The sequence below is a fragment of the Oryctolagus cuniculus genome, chromosome 21 (assembly GCF_051225735.1).
Source record: "Oryctolagus cuniculus isolate XC-2025 breed Fujian yellow rabbit chromosome 21, ASM5122573v1, whole genome shotgun sequence".
Classification (NCBI taxonomy): Eukaryota; Metazoa; Chordata; class Mammalia; order Lagomorpha; family Leporidae; genus Oryctolagus; species Oryctolagus cuniculus.
The window spans coordinates 35593967-35611660 of NC_142887.1; the positions used below are offsets into that span (position 1 = coordinate 35593967).

A 17694-nucleotide genomic window follows, 5' to 3' on the forward strand; every position below is an offset into this window, starting at 1 on the left:
GACCTACTAGAAACATTACTATGCCTCCCCGGGCTCACGTTAGCAGAGAGCTAGCATCAGGAGCCAGAGCTGGGAGTTAAACCCCAGCACTCCAACGCGGGACATGGGTGTCCTAACCACTTGGCTAAACACTCCACTCCCTGTATGGCGTCTTTATCACTTCACTGTAGCCCACAATGCCTTATGTTTAAAATACATCTCATGTAGACGGCATGTTGTTTGGTCTTGATGCTTTTATAAAGCTTGGTCTTCCAACGTTTGCCTTTTAGTTGGTGTATTTGTTCCACTTATATTTAATGTGATTGCTGATGATGTTGAAGTTAGGATTCTCACTCTTCTGTTTCTCTTCTCTTTCTCCTACCTTTTTAAAAAGGATTTATTTATTTATTTGAAAGGCAGAGTTACACACATGCACACACAAACACTGAGAGAGAAAGAGAGAGAGAGAGAGAGAGAGAGAGAGCGAGCTCTTCCATTCACTGGCTGCAATGGCCAGAGCTGGGGCGATCCAAAACCAGGAGCCAGGAGCTTCATCCAGGTCTCCCATGTGGGTGTAGGGGCCCAAGGACCTGGGCCATCTTCCACTGCTTTCCCAGGCCATAGCAGAGAGCTGGATCGGAAGTGGAACAGCCAGGACTTGACCCAGCCACCCACCTGGGATGCTGGCACTGCAGACAGTGACTTAACCTACGGTGCCATGGCGCCGGCTCCTCTCCCACCTATTTTTATCCCTTGCTTCCTTTTTCCCTGGCCTCATCTGACTTACCTTAATGTCCTACATAATTCTAAAATGTTTCTATCAGCTCTGTGGCTAGGCCACTTTGCACGTTTCCTGGTAGCTGTGCCAAATGCCAATGCCAAAATGAAACATCAGTGTTGGTTTTCTACAGTCATCTGCACTTTTTTTAAAAAGATGTATTTATTTATTTGAAAGTCAGAGTTACACAGAGAAGAAGAGGCAGAGAGACAGAGAGGTCTTCCATCCGCTGGTTCACTCCCCAGTTGGCCACAATGGCTGGAGCTGCACCAATCCAAAGCCAGGAGCCAGGAGCTTCTTCTGGGTCTCCCATGTGAGTGCAGGGGCCCAAGGACTTGGGCCATCTTCTACTGCTTTCCCAGGCCATAGCAGAGAGCTGGATCGGAGGTGGAGCAGCCGGGACTCGAACCGGTGCCCATATGGGATGCCGGCGCTTCAGGCCAGGGCGTTAACCCACCGCACCACAGCGCTGGCCCCAATCTGCACTTTTTGAAAGAAGAAGAAGGACAGTGATTTGTGTTTACGCTCGTATTTAGCATTCCTGATGCACTCCTTGCTCTTTCGAGCTCGGTATCTCCATGGGCCATCATTTCCCTTCAGCCTAAAGACCTTCTTTTCGTATTAATTGACGTGCAGAGATGCAAATAACAAGTTCTCTGCATCCTTGTAAGACAGTCTTATTTCACCATGATTGTAAGTGTGGTCCCCAGAAGCTCAATGTTACCTTCCATGGCAAAGGAGACTTGCAAATGTGATGAAGTGAGGACCTGGTGATACTGGGGACCACTCTTTGGTGCGGGGTGGGTTATAATGTCATCACCAGGCCCCTTAAGATGGGAAGATAGGGCAGAAGGGGGTCACCCCAATATTCTTGGATTTGAAGAGGGAGGGAGGGGAACGTAGGGCAAGGGACCAGGGCACCATGAGAACCTGGGAAAGGCAGGGGGACGGATCCCCTCCCCAAACTTTCAGGAAGGCGTGGAGCCCCAGAGCCATGCTTTCACCAGTGTTGCATAGGTCAGCCTTCTGTGTTACAGATCTGTGAGCTAATACCTCTGTGCCTGCTTACCCACTAAGTTTGTGGCACTTTGTGGTTCTGTGGTTCAGATCCAGTCATTTTTTTTTTTTTGACAGGCAGAGTTAGACAGTGAGAGAGAGAGAGAGAGACAGAGAGAAAGTTCTTCCTTCTGTTGGTTCACTCCCTTAATGGCCGCCATGGCCAGCGCTGCACCAAACTGAAGCCAGGAGCCAGGTGCCTCCTCCTAGTCTCCCATACAGGTGCAGGGACCCAAGCACTTGGGCCATCCTCTACTGCCTTCCCGGGCCACAGCAGAGAGCTGGACTGGAAGAGGAGCAACTGGGACTAGTACCTGGCGCCCAAACTGGGACTAGAATCCCGGGTGCCGGCGCCACAGGCAGAGGATTAGCCTAGTGAGCCACAGCACTGACCCCAGTCATTTCTATTGAGCTATTTTGATTTCACTGACTCTTTAAAAAATTTTTTTTTAAAAAAAGGAAAGATTGGGGCCAGTATTGTGGCGCAGTGGGTTAAGCCGCTGCCTACAACACCGGCATCCAATTTTGGAATACCAATTAGAGTCCTGGCTGCTCTACTTCCTGTCCAGCTCCCTGCTAATGAACTTGAGGAAACAGCCAAGGATGTCCCAAGTACTTGGGCCCCTGCCACCCACATGAGAGGCCTGGATGGAGTTCAGGCTCCTGGTTTCAGCCTGGCTGAGCCCCAGCAGTTATGGCCATTTGGGGAGTGAACCAACAGATGGAAAACTGATCTCTCTCTTTCTTGCTCCCATCCTCTGTCACTCTGCCTTTCAAATAAATAATTTCTTAGTGTGACAGGAAGACAGAGAGAGAGAGAAAGCTCCCATCTGCTGTTTCTCTCCCTAAATGCCTGCGATGGCCCTCGCTGGGGCCAAAGCCAGGGACTGGAAACCCAATCTGGGCCCCTCCATGGGTGGCAGGGACCCAGGTACCTGAGGCATCACCGCTGCCTTCCAGGGAGCACAGTAGTCAGAGCTGGAATCAGGAACAGAGCAAAAACTCGAACATTTGCATTTTTTCTCTTTGCCAAGTTCTCCTAATTTTTTCATTTATTATGAACATCTTTTCCTTTATGTCTTCAAACATAGTTACAGCAGTTACTTTAATGATTTTTTAAAAAATTTATTTTCTGATTGAAAGGCTGAGCAATACACAGGGGCTGGCACCATGGTGTAGTAGGTTAAGCCTCTGCCTGCAGCGCCGGCATCTCATATGGGAGCTGGTTCGAGTCCCGGCTGCTCCACTTCTGATCCAGCTCTCTGCTGTGGCCCAGGAAGGCAGTGGAGGATGGCCCAAGTGCTTGGGCCCCTGCAGCCACATGGGAGACCAGGGGGAAGCACCTGACTCCTGGCTTCCCGTTGGTGCAGCTCTGGCCATTGCGGCCATCTGGGGAGTGAACCAACGGAAGGAAGACCTTTCTCTCTGTCTCTCCCTCTCACTGTCTGTAACTCTACCTCTCAAATAAATAAATAAAATCTTTAAAAAAAGCAAATTATACCAATCTATAAACTAACATCATACATGAAATTAGCAATGCTGTGTCTCCCAAAAAGTGATAAAGTGATATGTTGAAGTCCTAACACCAGTACCCAGACTGAGACCTTTTGTTAAAAAAAAAAAAAGCCATTGAAAATGAAATGAGTTAAATTAACATGAAGCGGGTCTGCACTGTGGCATAGTGGGTAAACCACCACCTGCAGTGCGGGAATCCCATATGGGTGCCAATTTGAGTCCTGGCTGCCCCACTTCCGATCCATCTCTCTGCTATGGCCGGGGAAAGCAGTGGAAGGTGGGCCACGTCCTTGGGCCCCTGCACCTGCATTGGAGACCCAGAAGAAGCTCCTGGCTCCTGGCTGCAGATCAGCTCAGCTCTAGCCATTGCACCCATTTTGGGAGTGAACCATCGGATGGAAAATCTCTCTGTCTCTGTCTCTGCCTCTGCTTCTCTGTAACTCTGCCTTTCAAATAAATAAATCTGAAAGAAAGAAAGAAAGAAAGAAAGAAAGAAAGAAAGAAAGAAAGAAAGAAAGAAAGAAAGAAAGAAAGAAAGAAAGAGGCAGAGTTACAGAGAAAGGGAATGACTCCCCAAATGGCTGCAGCAGCCGGAGCTGTGCTGATCCGAAGCCAGGAGCCAGAAGCTTCTTCCGGGTCTCCCACACGGGTGCAGGGGTCAAGGGCTTGGGCCATCTTCTGCTGCTTTCCCAGGCCACAGCAGAGAGCTGGATCGGAAGAGGAGCAGCCGGGACTAGAACCAGTGCCCATATGGGATGCCTGCGCCTCAGGCAGAGGCTTAACATACTATGCTACAGCACTTGCCCGTTTGCCCAGTTTTTAATGGTTCTCAGGTCCAGATCTCATCTCCTGAAGCCTTCCTCCTGTGAGGAAGGATCCAAACCCCATGTTAACCCTGAGGCACCCTCAAGGCCTCCCTGGGAGAGAGGATCCCGAGGGTTAGGCAGGAAACCAGATCCCGTTCCTCCTGGGTCTGAGTGCAGGGTGAATGCTCAAACTGTGTCTCTCGGCCGAGACAAGAGGCCAAGGCTGGCGGCTGGGAGAGGAAGTGCCAAGGTCAGTGTCACTGTTGGAGACTGAAACAATGTGGCTGCAGGAAATGCCAAGCTAGGCCTGGAGCCCACAAGGAGCAATGGGTCACATGATTTGTCTTCATGGTACAGCACTGGATAACCCTTCAATGCTCTAAAGGGTATCTGTGTAGAACCCACCGCTGGGGGTGCCATAGCAGGTAAAGCCTCCACCTGCAGCGCCGGCACCCGATATGGGTGCTGGTTGGAGACCCAGCTGTGCCACTTCAATCCAGCTCCCTGCTGATGCACCTGGGAAAGCAGTGGAAGATGACCCAAGTGCTTTGGCCCCGGCCACTCAAGTAGGAGCCCCGGATGGAGCTCCATGGCTCCTGGTTTCAGCCTGGCCCAGAATCTGCTGTGGCAGTCACGTGAGGAGTGAACCAGTGCACGAAAGATGCCTCTGCCTCCTCCCTCTGATTCACTGCCCCAAATGCCAACAATGGACACTGGAATGCAGATCTGGAGCAAATCTGAAAAATATCGGCGTGGAGGGAGAGGCGCTCCGCTGGAGGGATCAGCTTGGGGGTGTGTCACAGACACAGGGCACGCAATTGCCAGGCTGGAGGGTGACCGAGAGGCCAGGAGGAGGGGACACAGCAGGTGTTGTAGTGGCCATGCCTACTGCTGACCCTGCCGCATCTTTCCTGGTAGAACTCTGCTTGTGGAGGGTCGTGGACTCCCATGCCCCCTCCCCACTCGGATCCAGGCACAGATGTGTGATGAGGTTCAAGAAGGTGAAGATTCCAGTGGCCACCCGAAGGGAAACAGGGCAAAAGATGGCATGTGCCTGGCACTGGCACCCATCCTGCGAGGGCACCAGGCGGGGCTGGGCCGGGAGCGTTCCGGGCGTCTGCCCCCGCGCGCGCAAGGCCGGCCGGCAGCGGCGGGCAGGGGATTAGTGCGCTCCGGGACGGACGGCGCGGCGGGATTAGCCCGCGTGGACGCGGCGCCCGGTCCGGGGATTAGATCCGCGCTCCCTCCCCGACGTATATATTTCCGCGGCGGTGGCCACGGGGCGGGCGGGCCGAGCCGGGCATGGCGGCGGCGGCGGCGGCGACAGCGGCGAGCCGCGGGGGCCCAGGGCGGCCCTGCCCTTTCTCCATCGAGCACATCCTCTCCAGCCTGCCCGAGCGCGCATCCCCGGCCCGGGCCGCCCGCCCGCCGCCGGCCGCCGGCCGCCAGAGCCCCGCGGAGCCGGGAGAGCCCGGGGCGCCCGAGGTTGCGCCCTGCGCCTGCTGCTGCTGCTGCGGGCCCCGCGCCGCGCCCCGCAGGTCCCCGGAGGCGGGCCCCGGGCTGGGTGAGTGAGTGCGCGAGGTGCGGCGCGGAGCCGGGGACCTCCGGGCGCGGCCGCCGCCCCGTGCCTGACCACGCCCTCGCCCCGCAGGTGCCCGGCTGCCCTGGCCGCTGAGGCTGAGCCCCGCGGCGCCTCTGCCCTTGGCCGCGCCGGTCGGAGGCTCCGGGGCGCTGTCCGTGGCGGGCGGCCCGGGCCCGCAGCGGCGCACGCGGCGCCACCGCACCATCTTCAGCGAAGAGCAGTTGCAGGCGCTGGAGGCGCTCTTCGTGCAGAACCAGTACCCCGACGTGGGCACCCGCGAGCGCCTGGCCGGCCGCATCCGCCTGCGCGAGGAGCGCGTGGAGGTGGGTGTGGGCCCCGCGGGCTGCGTCCTCCCCGGCCCAACACTGCGCCGGACGCTGAGGGGCCGGCCACAGCGCCGGGGCGCAGGGCCAGTCCCGGGGAGTAGCGCGCGGGGACAGGTGTGTGCGTGCGTGCGTGCGCGCGGGCGGGCGGGCGGGCGGGCGTCTCCGCAACTGGACGGGAGGACGGCGGGTTTTTTCTTTTTTTGAAACATGTCTCCCCCTTATTTCTGGATGATAAAAGAGGCTCGATGTCACGTTTCCGAATCTGGGACGCTCAGGCGCGCACCAACCTGCGTGGCAAAGGGGTCCCCTTGTGGCGGCCCCGAGCCTGCGTCCCGCCACACCGCAGGCGGGAACCCCCCTCTAGCCCACCCCACCCAACGGACTCTGCTGGGCGCTCTGCCGAGGAACTCAGCGGCCCCCTCCTTTCCCTCAGGTCTGGTTCAAGAACCGCAGAGCCAAGTGGCGACACCAAAAGCGCGCGTCGGCGTCGGCGAGGCTCGGAGACAAGAAACCCCCCAAGGAGAGCTGCTGAGGCCGCCGAGGCGGGTGGGGTGGGGTGGGAGGAGCTGCGCCTGGCCCGGAGACGAGACTGCCAGACTTGGCGTGCTGGGAGACAGCGCCGGCCCCTGCTGCGACTCCGCGGCCACCCTGCTGAGGCGCAGGGTGCTGTGCCCGCACCGAGCGCGGGGCGCCGATGGCACGGTCGTTGGAGAGGGCCGTGGAGGTGGGGCGGGTCCGCTACCTCCTCACAGTCCCACCCCACAAGACATTCACTCCAGCCTGGGACAGAACCACCGCCCACCCCACCCCTACACCCAGATTCTCCCCAGTGGCACCCGCACCCCTGCTGGCCTCGCCTTACTGTGGCCCCTCCTATCACAGTCCACACTTGGTCTGGGGGCGCAGACCTGTAGAATGGAGACTTCAGGGACCTTGCTTTCTCCCTAATCTTGGCGCCTCCTGCTGATACCGAGCGATAAGCCAGCAGCTACAACAGCAGGACCAGAATCAGTCCAGAGCCCAAATCTCTGTGCCTGAACAGAGAGCTCCCGGGACGGTGACCGGGCACCCTCGGGGATCTCCCTGCGCTGGCTTCCAAGTGCTGCTTCTTGGGTGGAGGTCCTCGGTGCCTCCACCTGGGGAATTTCATGCTGGGGGGGGGGTAGGGAGAAGTGATCTGCCTCCCTCCTTGGGTGGGGCAGGAGGAGGGTGGGTTGGGGAGATTGCTCCCCACTTCCTGGACAAACGCCTCCTCCTTCTGTTCTTCCACCATCCTGAACCACAGGGTGATGGACAGCGTGCCAACAAGGCTTCTAGAAGTTCCTAGAAGCCCTTCCCCTAGCTTCAGCATCCTGTTCCTGTCTCTTCCCGTGGTCCTGGGGGTGCGCGGGGTGGGGGTGGGGGAGTGGCGGTACCTGCAGGGACACAGTGCAGCCATCCAAACTAGGACAGCAGTAGGGGTTGGACAAGCCAAGCCTGGCCAGCGGCTCTGGTGTCCCTGGCCAGAGCTGCCCTAACCCTGCCAGATGCCTGCAGGACAGGTAGCTCCTCTGTCCACTCCCTCCCGTGCCCACGCCTCCCCCGGTTGTCACAAGGCTCTACTCTTGTCCTTGGAAACTTGAGTTGGCTTATCTGTGGATGTGACTGTGGCCCGGTCAGCTCCCCTGCAGGCTGGGACAGCACCCCTCCCCCCTTCCAGGCTCCTTTATGTTGGAATCGGTGCCCAGATGCGATGCTGGCGCTACAGGCCGGGGCTTTAACCTGCTGAACCACAGCGCTGGTCCCAGCAGGGAAATTTTTGACCCCTAAATCAGTCTTCCTTCTGTGCAGCTCCAATGACCCCCACCTCTTTCCTTGACCATTGCAACTGTGTCCAGTCGTGCCCACCTGCACCCCTGGCTCCCCTTTTCCTGCAGAATAAAGACAGAACTCCTCACGGGGACCCAAGAGGCCCTGCGGCAGCCTGGCCCTGTGTCTGTTTTCCCCTCGCGGTCCACTGCACTCTGCATATCCAGAGGTGTCCTTGGGGACCTGCTGGGCCACTGTGTCTGTGCACAAGCTCTTCCAGCCCTTGGTCGCTCACGCCTGTACATTCATTCTTTGGATCTACAGCCAGCTGCTGTTTCCCTCGGGGACGTTCCCCGCCAGGGCACTGCTCCCCAAGTTCAAACTCTTCCTGAGCCACTTTTTTTTTTTTTTTTAAACCCTGTGTTAGGTAGCAATCCAGAAAGAATTGTCCTGGAGTGCTTTTCTTGCATAAAGTCTGCAATGCGCACCTAACCAAGTTTTCTGAAGCCTATGTTTTTGTTCATGACGATGAAGCGTACATTTGTTTGTGGTCTGTGATCAATTCCGATTCCTCCGTGCTGAAATTTCACAGCGCCCCCGCGTGCTCACAGCCCAGACGCGCGCGAACGCCACGGGACATGTCCAACACTACAACTCCCAGAAGGCGCTGCGCTCCTCCTGACGTCAGTACTGTGCGCGGGCCCTCGTTACAAACGCACAGCTTCGCCATTGGCCAGCTGCTCAAGGCGCCTGCGCACACGGTGCAGTCCCGCCCCTAAGACACGCCTGTGCAGCCTCTGAGCGGTGCTGGGATAGAGATGGAGACGCCGGGCTCAGGGACCCGGGCCTTGTTGCTCCCGGCTGCCTCCGGACAGCCGAAGAAGCGCGCGGCGGGGGATTCTGGGGCCGCGCCCAGCAAGCAGCGAGTGCTGGACGAGGAAGAGTATATCGAGGTGCGACCGCAGGGCGGACGCCGCCGACTTCCGGCTCCCGCTGCCACTTTGCGCTCCTCTCGGGTCCCTTGTCTCCTGTGTTGGCATTTCGGTCCCTTCGTGGAAGTGAAACAGCCGGGGCCCCGTCCTTGGGGGCTGGGGTGGGGGGCTCTGGCCAGCCCCGAGAGCCAATTAAACGGTGTAGCGGGAGGGGGGCTTGATGGAAGAGGCGTTTGGAGAGGGGGCGCCTGCGTGCGTTTGTGGTTGGGAGTTCAGGACATTAAAGTGTTGTGTGGACGCGCGAGGGGGGGCGTGACAGACGATGAGGGGTTTCTAGAGAGCGGCGACAGGGTCCTGCGGTTGCGGTGGCATCACTGAGCCAGTGGTCTCTGGCGCCCGTGCAGTAGGTGTGGTCCCCCCGTGCGCGCGCAGTGGAAGGAGCTACGCGGTGATGGGAGGAAGCCGGCTTGGTTTTGGCTGGCGGGTGGCACCGGGGGACCGCCGGCTGGCAGGTGTGCAGCTCAGGCGCAAGGTCTCTCTGGCTGGGGCTGCAGCAGCCTCGGCACTCTCCGGCGGAAGGGAATTTGGCCTGAAAGTAGAGGGTTGGGCCGGCGCCGCGGCTCACTAGGCTAATCCTCTGCCTGCGGCGCCGGCACCCCGAGTTCTAGTCCTGGTCGGGGCACAGGATTCTGTCGCGGTTGCCCCTCTTCCAGGCCAGCTCTCTGCTGTGGCCAGGGAGTGCAGTGGAGGATGGCCCAGGTGCTTGGGCCCTGCACCCCATGGGAGACCAGGAGAAGCACCTGGCTCCTGGCTTCAGATCAGCTCCAGGCACCAGCCGCAGCGCGCCGGCTGCAGTGGCCACTGGAGGGTGAACCAATGGTAAAGGAAGACGTTTCTCTCTCTCTCCACTCTGCCTGTCAAAGAAAAAAAGAAAGTAGAGGGTTGCCCCCGGGATGTGTGGATACAGCGGGCGAAGGGAGAATGAGAAGGACCAGTCAGTGGCGGGAAAGACGACGGAGCAGTAATGTTGGGTGTTGCGGCAGAGTCACAGGGCCCCAGGCTCCTCTGACGAAGCCCCGCCGTTCAGCAGGCACGTGAAAGGGGGTTGACCGAGAACCCTGGTGGGCAGCTCCGTTCTGTTGTTGACAGGGCCTGCAGGCGGTCATCCAGAGAGATTTCTTTCCCGACGTGGAGAAGCTGCAGGCCCAGAAGGAGTACCTGGAGGCCGAGGAGAATGGCGATTTGGAACGGATGCGCCAGATCGCCATCAAGTTTGGCTCTGCCCTGGGCAAGATGTCCCGAGAACCCCCGCCACCTTGTAAGAGGACCTTGTGGGGGTCGGGGGCAGGGAGAGGAGAACCCGCTGAGCAGTTGCCTCACTCACTCTAATCCCTACCTCCCTTCTCCCCCCTCCCAGATGTGACCCCAGCCACGTTTGAAACCCCCGAGGTGCACACAGGCACTGCCGCGGTGGGCAGCAAGCTCAGGCCCCGGGGCCGAGGCCTGGAGGATGGTAAGGGTGCTCAGCTTCCAGTCACGTAGCCAGGATCGCCTGGGAGACCCCTCCCCCGTGTGCCCCTGGGTGGGGGTGGTCCAAGGGGCTGTACATCACATCTTGTCCCAGGGCCCACGGGTGAGGCAGCCCTTGGCCCCTGGGCCACTAAAGGTCAGTGTCGGGTTGGCCAGCTCCCACCCTGCGGGCTCCCCCTCCTCCTTACCTCCTGAAGGCATCTCAGGGCCTCTGTGCTTGTTGCTTGCTTGCTTGTTGTGTGTGTGTGTGTTTAGGACATGTCATGGAGAAAGGCATCTGTCTAGGTCATCGCCGCCCTCCTCAGCCACCTTCCCCTCCGTCTTGGGTGGGGGCTGTGTGCTTTCGCTGCGTGTGAATGAGGTCTCTCCCACCATACTTCCCCGGGGCGTGGGTCACACATCCCAGCTGTGAGAAGGGAGTGTTCCAGGGAAGAGCCGAGTTTAAGTGGCCCCCACACCACAGTCAGGTCTCCGGCGTCCATGCACGTGTAGGTGGACAAGGTGCCGTTGGCTGTCAGGCTCTAGTCCGCAGCCTGCTGCAGTAGCACAGGTGCCACGGTGTGTGTTCACCCCCGGGCAGTTGGCCCCACACCCGCAAGGCCTCATCCAGAACGCTGGCTCATAGGGGTCCCTGCCCTCGGGGCCTAGAACAACAAAAGAGAAGGAAGAGTAGTTAGGGTAAGGACATCCTAAGGAGGGAAGGAGACGGCTAGGCGCTTTGGAGGTTAGGTCTTCTAGGACTGGCAAAAGATGATGCCCAACCTGGCCCCCTAGTCTGAATCAGGTCCCAGGGTTCTGTTAGTACCCAGCAGGTGAGTGCAGCTGACCAGGCATCTGTAGCGTGCCCTCAGATGCTCCTGGGCAGTCGGTGGGCGGACACCGAGCTCAAGGGGGCCTCCTCGGGCAGTGTGGGCCCTCACGGGCAGCGCCCAGGCCCAGGGTTGTGCGGATGCCAGCCCTGCTCCCAGCATTGTTCCCGGGACCGGGCGCTGCTCTCCCTGCTGAGTGAAGAGTGGTGTCTGTGCTGGTTGTGTACCGCGTGCCCTGTCTGTAACCCCAAGCAGGAGAGGCTGGAGAGGAAGAGGAAGAGAAGGAGCCGCTGCCCAGCCTGGATGTCTTCCTGAGCCGCTACACCAGCGAGGACAACGCCTCCTTCCAGGAGATCATGGAGGTGGCTAAGGAGAAGAACCGAGCCCGCCACGCCTGGCTGTACCAGGCCGAGGAGGAGTTTGAGAAGGTGACGCTGGGGCGCAGGGGTGCAGGGGCCCCTGTCTGGGGAGAGGGCGTCCCAGGGCCAGGACCCCTGTGAGCCTCAACTTTCCCCCATGTGCTTGCAGAGACAGAAAGATAACCTTGCACTCCCATCAGCAGAGCGCCAGGCCATCGAGAGCAGCCAGTCCGGCGTGGAGACCTGGAAGTACAAGGCCAAGAACTCCCTCATGTACTACCCAGAGGGTGAGTGGCTGTGCCCCTGGTGCCTGAAGAGGGAGGTGCAGCCTCGCGCGCGCGCGCGTGTGTGTGTGTGTGCGTGCGTGTGGGAGACTGGGCCGGTCTGCACTGGCCGTCACGGGTGAACGTGCTTCCCTGGCTTCTCGAAGCGGGAGGCGTGTCCGTGGATGTGGAACTGAGTGGGGGCGTCCGGCTTCCCTGCAGCTGGGAGGGACTTGGCTGGGAGGATGTGCTCCCGTCCCCCCGGGCCGCTGGCCTGCAGCCGGCCAGGTCCACCCGCTCTGAGCCCTGCTGCCGTCTCTGCTGTTGTCTGCCAGGTGTGCCCGAGGAAGAGCAGCTGTTTAAGAAGCCCCGGCAGGTGGTGCACAAGAACACCCGCTTCCTGAGGGACCCCTTCAGCCAGGCGCTGAGCCGGTCCCAGCTGCAGCAGGCCGCTGCCCTCAACGCCCAGGTGAGCAGAGGGGCCAGCACGGCGCGCAGGGTCGGGTGTGGCTAGGCGTGGTCTCACGGCTCAGCTGCCTCCCTGCCTTCGGACCATCCTGGGGGTTGGTGGAGCTGAGCAGGTAACAGTTTCTGCCGGAGCTCTGCCACAGCTGGGCCCCCAGGCTCCCTTTCCTGTGGGTCTCCACTGGAGCACTGTCTTGGTCAGACACGTGTGTGTGTGCGTGTGTGCGCACGTAGGGCCCAGAACTGGGCAGCTCCCTTGATGGTAGGCGTTTGAGAGTCTGGCCAGGCCCTCACCCACAGGCCAGGCAGGGCTGTGGGTGGATGGTGGGATGGGCACACAGGGGAGCCAGTAAGTGCCAGAAGGGAGCCTGGCCCCAGAGGAGTGGGCTGGGAGTAGGACAGGGCACGGATGGCAGAGTTTCCAGAGCCTGGGAGCAAGTTGAGTGGGTGCTTACCCCTGGCGACTAGGGTTGAGGGTGGGAAGCGGGAGCTTGGGAGACTCCACAGATGTCTGAGGAAAGACCCGGGCTCCATAGCTGGGTGTCGCCCTGGGCTGGGGCCCGGCACTGCCCTGGCTGGGAAGAGGGGGCTCACTCTGTCTGCCATTAAAGTCTTTATTTTGGGGGGAGGCGGGGTTCCTCTTTTTCCCCAAGGGGGCTGTCAGCTTTGCTGGGGGAGGAGAATGCTTCCAGCGTGTTCCTCTGCATCTGGCTCTCAGCCAGGTGGGGAGGGTGGGTGCCAGCCCCTGACGCTAGTCTCTCTGCTTGTTGCAGCACAAACAGGGCAAGGTGGGCCCCGACGGCAAGGAGCTGATCCCCCAGGAGTCCCCCCGAGTGGCCGGGTTTGGATTTGTTGCCACCCCTTCTCCTGCCCCTGGTGAGAAGTGGGCTGGGTGTCCGGGCTGGCTGGGACTTGGGGGGCGGGGGAGGGCTGGACTCAGAGGGGGCAACGCTTCTTGTGACATCAGAAGGGCAGGGCCACTGCGTGTGCAGGAGCCCAGTGGGAACCACTGACCACTGTGTTCTGAGTGTCCTCACGTAAGAGGTAGCGAGACTCAGGTTGGTCCCACAGTGCATGGGCCCCCCATGCCCCGGTTGCAGTGACACAGGCCGGGCATGTACAAGCCCAGGGAGTATGGGAGCCTTGAAAGACCAAGTTTCTCCTCCTTTGGGGTGAGGGAGACTGCACTGGCCCAGTGCTAATACGAGTGCCGGGGTCTGCTGAGCGCCCCCAGTGGGATCATCGGATTCCTCTCTCAGAGCATGGAAATGTTGGGGTTTGCGAGTCCTGGGGAAGAGAGGGCCAGCTGCCTGTGGTGGGGGCGGGGCAGGGGTGGGAGGGGTCCCCTGCCCTGAGGTGGCTGTGGGCTATCCCATCTACCATCTACAGGTGTCAACGAGTCCCCACTGATGACCTGGGGGGAAGTGGAGAACACGCCGTTGAGAGTGGAAGGCTCAGAGACACCCTATGTGGATAGGACGCCGGGGCCAGCCTTCAAGGTGGGTGGCGGTGAGAGGGGGCAGAGGCAGGGCTCGTGTGTGGATGCCCGAGGAGTCTGTGGCTTGGGGCTGAGTCCGGGGTTGGAGCCCCCCATAGCTGCCGTGGGGTCCAAGCAGGACCCACTGATGGAGCAGTTGGGTGCGCCCCACTCCCCAAGAGCCAAGGTGGTGTAAGAGAAGATGCGTGAGTGGGTGGGCCTGTCACGGAGGGGCCTGAGGGCCGTGGGCTGGCATCGGGGCTCTCCGAAGGGCTCTGGTGACAGAACGTGATTGGTGCACGTGGGCTGGCATGGGCAAGGGCAGCTTGTGACAGGCCGGCTCCGGTGCCGCTGCAGGGTTGCTCCCGTCTGCAGTGAGTAGGTTGGGGCAGCTTGGGAGGAAAGGGAAGGAAGAGAGGTCTGTAAAAGCTGAGTGCGGGCACCGCCCTCTGGGCCTGTGCCCAGGCTGCCTGAGTTGTGGAGGGCGTGGGAGGCAGAGGCTGTGCCATCCCAGACACCCACGGCCAGCAGTTGCAATGTCCGCTTTGCAGACCCACAGGGAGCAGGTGTGGGATCTGCCTAGGGGGACAGGTCAGAGGTCATCTCCGGCCAGTCCCTGGGAGCACTGGCGGTGGTCGCTTTGAAATGCCGTGGAAGCAGAGAGGGATGGGGAAACGACTGGGAGTAGCTTAGCTTTTGTAAGCAAGACCACAGGCCTCCTGCGGCATTCACAAGGGGACACCCGCCCAGTGGCCGGCCCCGAGGGCACTGCACTTTTCTGGGAGGCCTCCCCCGAGGCAGTTCCCGTGGAGACAACACGCGGGCACAGGCTCTGGGGAAAGCCTTGGTTCTAAAATCTGGGGGGGCCAGTGCTGTGAGGTAGTGGGCTAAGCCTCCATCTGAGGTGCTGGCCTTCCATATGGGCGCTGGTTCCTGTCCTGACTACTCCACTTCCTGTCCAGCTCCCTGCTGATGGTCTGGGGAAGCAGAAGATGGTCCGAGTGCTCGGGTCCCTGTACTTGCATGGGAGACCTGGAAGAAGCTCCTGGCTTTGGAACCGCCCATCGTCGACCATTGCAGCTTTGGAGAGTGAACCAGTGGATGGAAGATCTTGCACTGTCTTGCTTTCTATTTCTGTAACTCTGCCCTTCAAGTAAATATGTAAATCTGTAAAGATTTACTTATTTGAAAGGAAGAGTGATGAGAGAGGTGAGGGAAGATACGGATAGAGATCTTCTACCTGCTGGCTCACTCCCCAAATGCCTGAACAGCCAGGCCTGGCCAGGCTAACACTTAGGAGCCCTGAACACCATCCTGTGTAGTCTGTGTGGGTGACAGGGGCCCAAAGCACTGGGGCCATTACATCCTGCCTGCCAGGTGCATTAGCAGGGAGCTGGATCAGAAGCTGAGTACCTGGGATTTGAACCGGCACTCCAGCATGGGATATGGGTATCCCAGGAGGCAGCTTAACATTGTTTGTGCTGCAATGGCTGCCTGAGAAGAGGAATTTTTGTTTGAAAGATTTATTTATTTGAAAGGCACAGTGACAAAGAGAGGGAGAAACAGAGAATCTCCTATGTGCTAGCTCACTCCTCAAATGGCCACAATGACCAGGGCTGGACCAGGCAGAAACCGGAAGCCTGGAACTCCATCTTGGTCTCCCACCTGGACCATGTTCTGCTGCTTTCCCAGGCATTAGCAGGGCGCTGGATTGGAAGTGGAGCAGCCAGTACTCAACCGGTGCTCATATGGGTGGCTTAACCTGCTGTACCACAGCACCTGCCACGATGGTTGTTGCTCTCACACTTAACCTTTTCACCCTTCTGCAACTTGTAGGGAACCTTCAATAAGTTCATGGAAAATGCGCATAATGAAAAAACTGGGCATGAATTTCAAACACCTGTTTTCTCATGACCTTTCCAAAGAACTCTTGTATTCTACTGCAGGCACAAAGTTTTACTTTGTTTCCAAATACTCTGCTATGCAGTACAGTCTGGATTGCCATATTTATTTATTGTACTCTCAGCTTTCCTGTGGACTGTAGCTTAAGAATTCCTTTTTTGGGGGCTGGCACTGTGGCACAGCATGTTAAAGCCTTGGCCTGGCATTCCATATGGTGCTGGATAGAGTCTCAACTGCTCTGCTTCCAATCCAGCTCCCTGCTAATGCATCTCTTTCTTGCTCTCTCTTTCTCTGTAATTCTACCTTTCAAATAAGTAAAAAAAATTTTTTTTAAAAAGCAATAACCATGAAATAACTAGCCAAGAAGTGTGACTAATTGTTAGTCTGATCTAAACAAAAGGCAAAGGAAGAAGTTATACAATCACAGCTAGTGGGGCTGGCAGCCTGAAGTGTGGCAGCCGATGTAACTCAGAGTGTAGCAGACCACTGAAATGAGATCTGCATAGCATAACCAAAGGCAGTTGATGCAGATAAAGCCCTTATAAGGAACAAGGGCAAGACAAAGGCACAGAATAGCCCCTCGATAGGAGAACAGGCCACAGGAAAAGGAATTCTAGAAAGGAAGGCAGGGGTCAGACATGTCAAAGCAAGGTGCCCCTTTTGCTGAAGGCTTGTCAGAGGTCCATGCAAGGAAAGCCGTGCAGGCAGGCAGGTCAGGTGGGCTGGTGGGGGCGCTTTGGAGGGGCTTAACAAGGGCTCACGAAAACCCACACCAGCTGCCCTTCCAGGTGAGGAACTGCCTGGCTCAAGTGGCAGGGCTGGCACAAAAGCCACCGACGTGACATCCCGGTTGCCTTGTAGATCCTGGAACCGGGCCGCAGGGAGCGGCTGGGGCTGAAGATGGCCAACGAGGCGGCCGCCAAGAACCGGGCCAAGAAGCAGGAGGCCTTGCGGAGAGTGACGGAAAACCTGGCCAGGTGAGCGGTGGCTGGCCCGGTCTGCCCATCCCAGCTGTGTGGATGCGTGGCCTGCAGAGGTTCTTGGTGTGTATGTGTGTGGGGGGTTCTTTACAGGTGCCACGCGCCCCTCTGCTTCAGAGTGTGGCCATACAGCGTAGGTCCCGTGGGCCTGTCTACTTTTCCCCACATCCTTGGCCTGTCCCCGAGAGGCACCTGTAGGTCCCTCGTCCCCCCGTCAGCCCTGTGGATAAAGTGTCATCCGTCCCCTTGGAGATGGGTAGGGGCTGCAACTCTCAGACTAGGGGTCACTCAGCTCCCCTGCCAAGGGCATCTCACAGTGTTGGCACAGGCGTGCGCCTGACAGGGCTCCTCCAGGGGGTTGAGGAGGCCCACCTAACCTTGCCTCTCTCACTGTTCCTCCGTCCCAGCCTCACCCCCAAAGGTCTGAGCCCAGCTATGTCCCCAGCCCTGCAGCGCCTCGTGAGCAGGACAGCCAGCAAGTACACAGACCGGGCCCTGCGGGCCAGCTACACACCATCCCCGGCACGCTCCACCCACCTCAAGACCCCCGCGGGTGGGCCGCAGACCCCCACGAGCACACCGGCCCCGGGCTCAGCCACACGCACCCCCCTCACCCAGGACCCAGCCTCCATCACAGACAACCTGCTGCAGCTCCCTGCCCGCCGCAAAGCCTCTGACTTCTTTTAGAACCAGGCCTGGGCTGGGCCCGCGGACGTTTTGTGGAGCCTGGAGGGCAGCTTTGCCGCCGTCCTGCCGAGAGAGGACTCCAGCTGCTGGGGACCCAGGCCCCGGCCACAGGTGTATGAGTGTCACGGCCACAGAAGGACGGTGCTGGCTTAGCGAGGCCGGCACAGGACACACAGGCCCACTCCCCTGGGGTGCGGTCCCCACGCTGCACCCCTCCCCCTGCCGTGGGGCATGAGGCAGCTTCCCGAGACTGTTTTCTATCGAAGCCTCTCCTGTCATTAAAGAACACTTGGTGTACTTTGCACGGGTGCTGGGGGCTCAGGGAGAGGGCTGCTGGCAGGGAGGAAGTGGGGAGGGGAAGGAAGTGGAGGTCCATGGGTGGGAGGGGAAGGGGTGCTGTCCAGGTGCTGACCATCTCAAGTGCTGGGCCTGCATATGGGAGCTGTCACCTAGGAGCAGT

The 17694-nt window shown here is 59.1% G+C and overlaps 2 protein-coding genes across 5 annotated transcripts; both read left to right on the forward strand.

The window, feature by feature from the left end:
* Positions 1 to 5436: 5436 nt before the first annotated feature.
* Positions 5437 to 7483, forward strand: GSC2 (goosecoid homeobox 2). Its single transcript, XM_051837258.3, has 3 exons — positions 5437 to 5698; positions 5786 to 6039; positions 6476 to 7483. Exons 1-3 carry the CDS (start codon positions 5437 to 5439, stop codon positions 6572 to 6574), a joined length of 615 nt encoding a protein of 204 aa, XP_051693218.2. The 3' UTR covers positions 6575 to 7483.
* Positions 7484 to 8538: 1055 nt separating this feature from the next.
* Positions 8539 to 17531, forward strand: ESS2 (ess-2 spliceosome associated protein). 4 transcript variants are annotated; one of them, XM_008250236.5, is made up of 10 exons: positions 8539 to 8783; positions 9912 to 10080; positions 10180 to 10275; positions 11354 to 11529; positions 11630 to 11747; positions 12059 to 12192; positions 12962 to 13064; positions 13578 to 13687; positions 16429 to 16544; positions 16955 to 17531. In XM_008250236.5, the coding sequence occupies exons 1-10, from the start codon at positions 8649 to 8651 to the stop codon at positions 17232 to 17234; spliced, it is 1437 nt and encodes a 478-aa protein (XP_008248458.1). In that variant the 5' UTR covers positions 8539 to 8648; the 3' UTR covers positions 17235 to 17531. The 4 variants fall into 4 exon arrangements, with proteins under 4 accessions (XP_008248458.1, XP_002722634.1, XP_089179730.1 ...); XM_002722588.6 differs by having other exon boundaries at positions 11357 to 11529; XM_089323604.1 differs by having other exon boundaries at positions 8630 to 8783; positions 11664 to 11747.
* The last annotated feature ends 163 nt before the right edge of the window (positions 17532 to 17694 follow it).

What these genes read in the sequence shown, in the direction of transcription:
- ESS2 (XM_008250236.5), top strand. Translation starts at nt 8,649, where the DNA reads ATGGAGACGCCGGGCTCAGGGACCCGGGCCTTGTTGCTCCCGGCTGCC. An exon ending in ACGAGGAAGAGTATATCGAG is followed by an intron (nt 8,784 to 9,911) that starts GTGCGACCGCAG and finishes TGTTGTTGACAG; the next exon opens with GGCCTGCAGGCGGTCATCCA. An exon ending in CCGCTGCCCTCAACGCCCAG is followed by an intron (nt 12,193 to 12,961) that starts GTGAGCAGAGGG and finishes TGCTTGTTGCAG; the next exon opens with CACAAACAGGGCAAGGTGGG.
- GSC2 (XM_051837258.3), top strand. Translation starts at nt 5,437, where the DNA reads ATGGCGGCGGCGGCGGCGGCGACAGCGGCGAGCCGCGGGGGCCCAGGG. An exon ending in GGAGGCGGGCCCCGGGCTGG is followed by an intron (nt 5,699 to 5,785) that starts GTGAGTGAGTGC and finishes CTCGCCCCGCAG; the next exon opens with GTGCCCGGCTGCCCTGGCCG. An exon ending in TGCGCGAGGAGCGCGTGGAG is followed by an intron (nt 6,040 to 6,475) that starts GTGGGTGTGGGC and finishes CCTTTCCCTCAG; the next exon opens with GTCTGGTTCAAGAACCGCAG.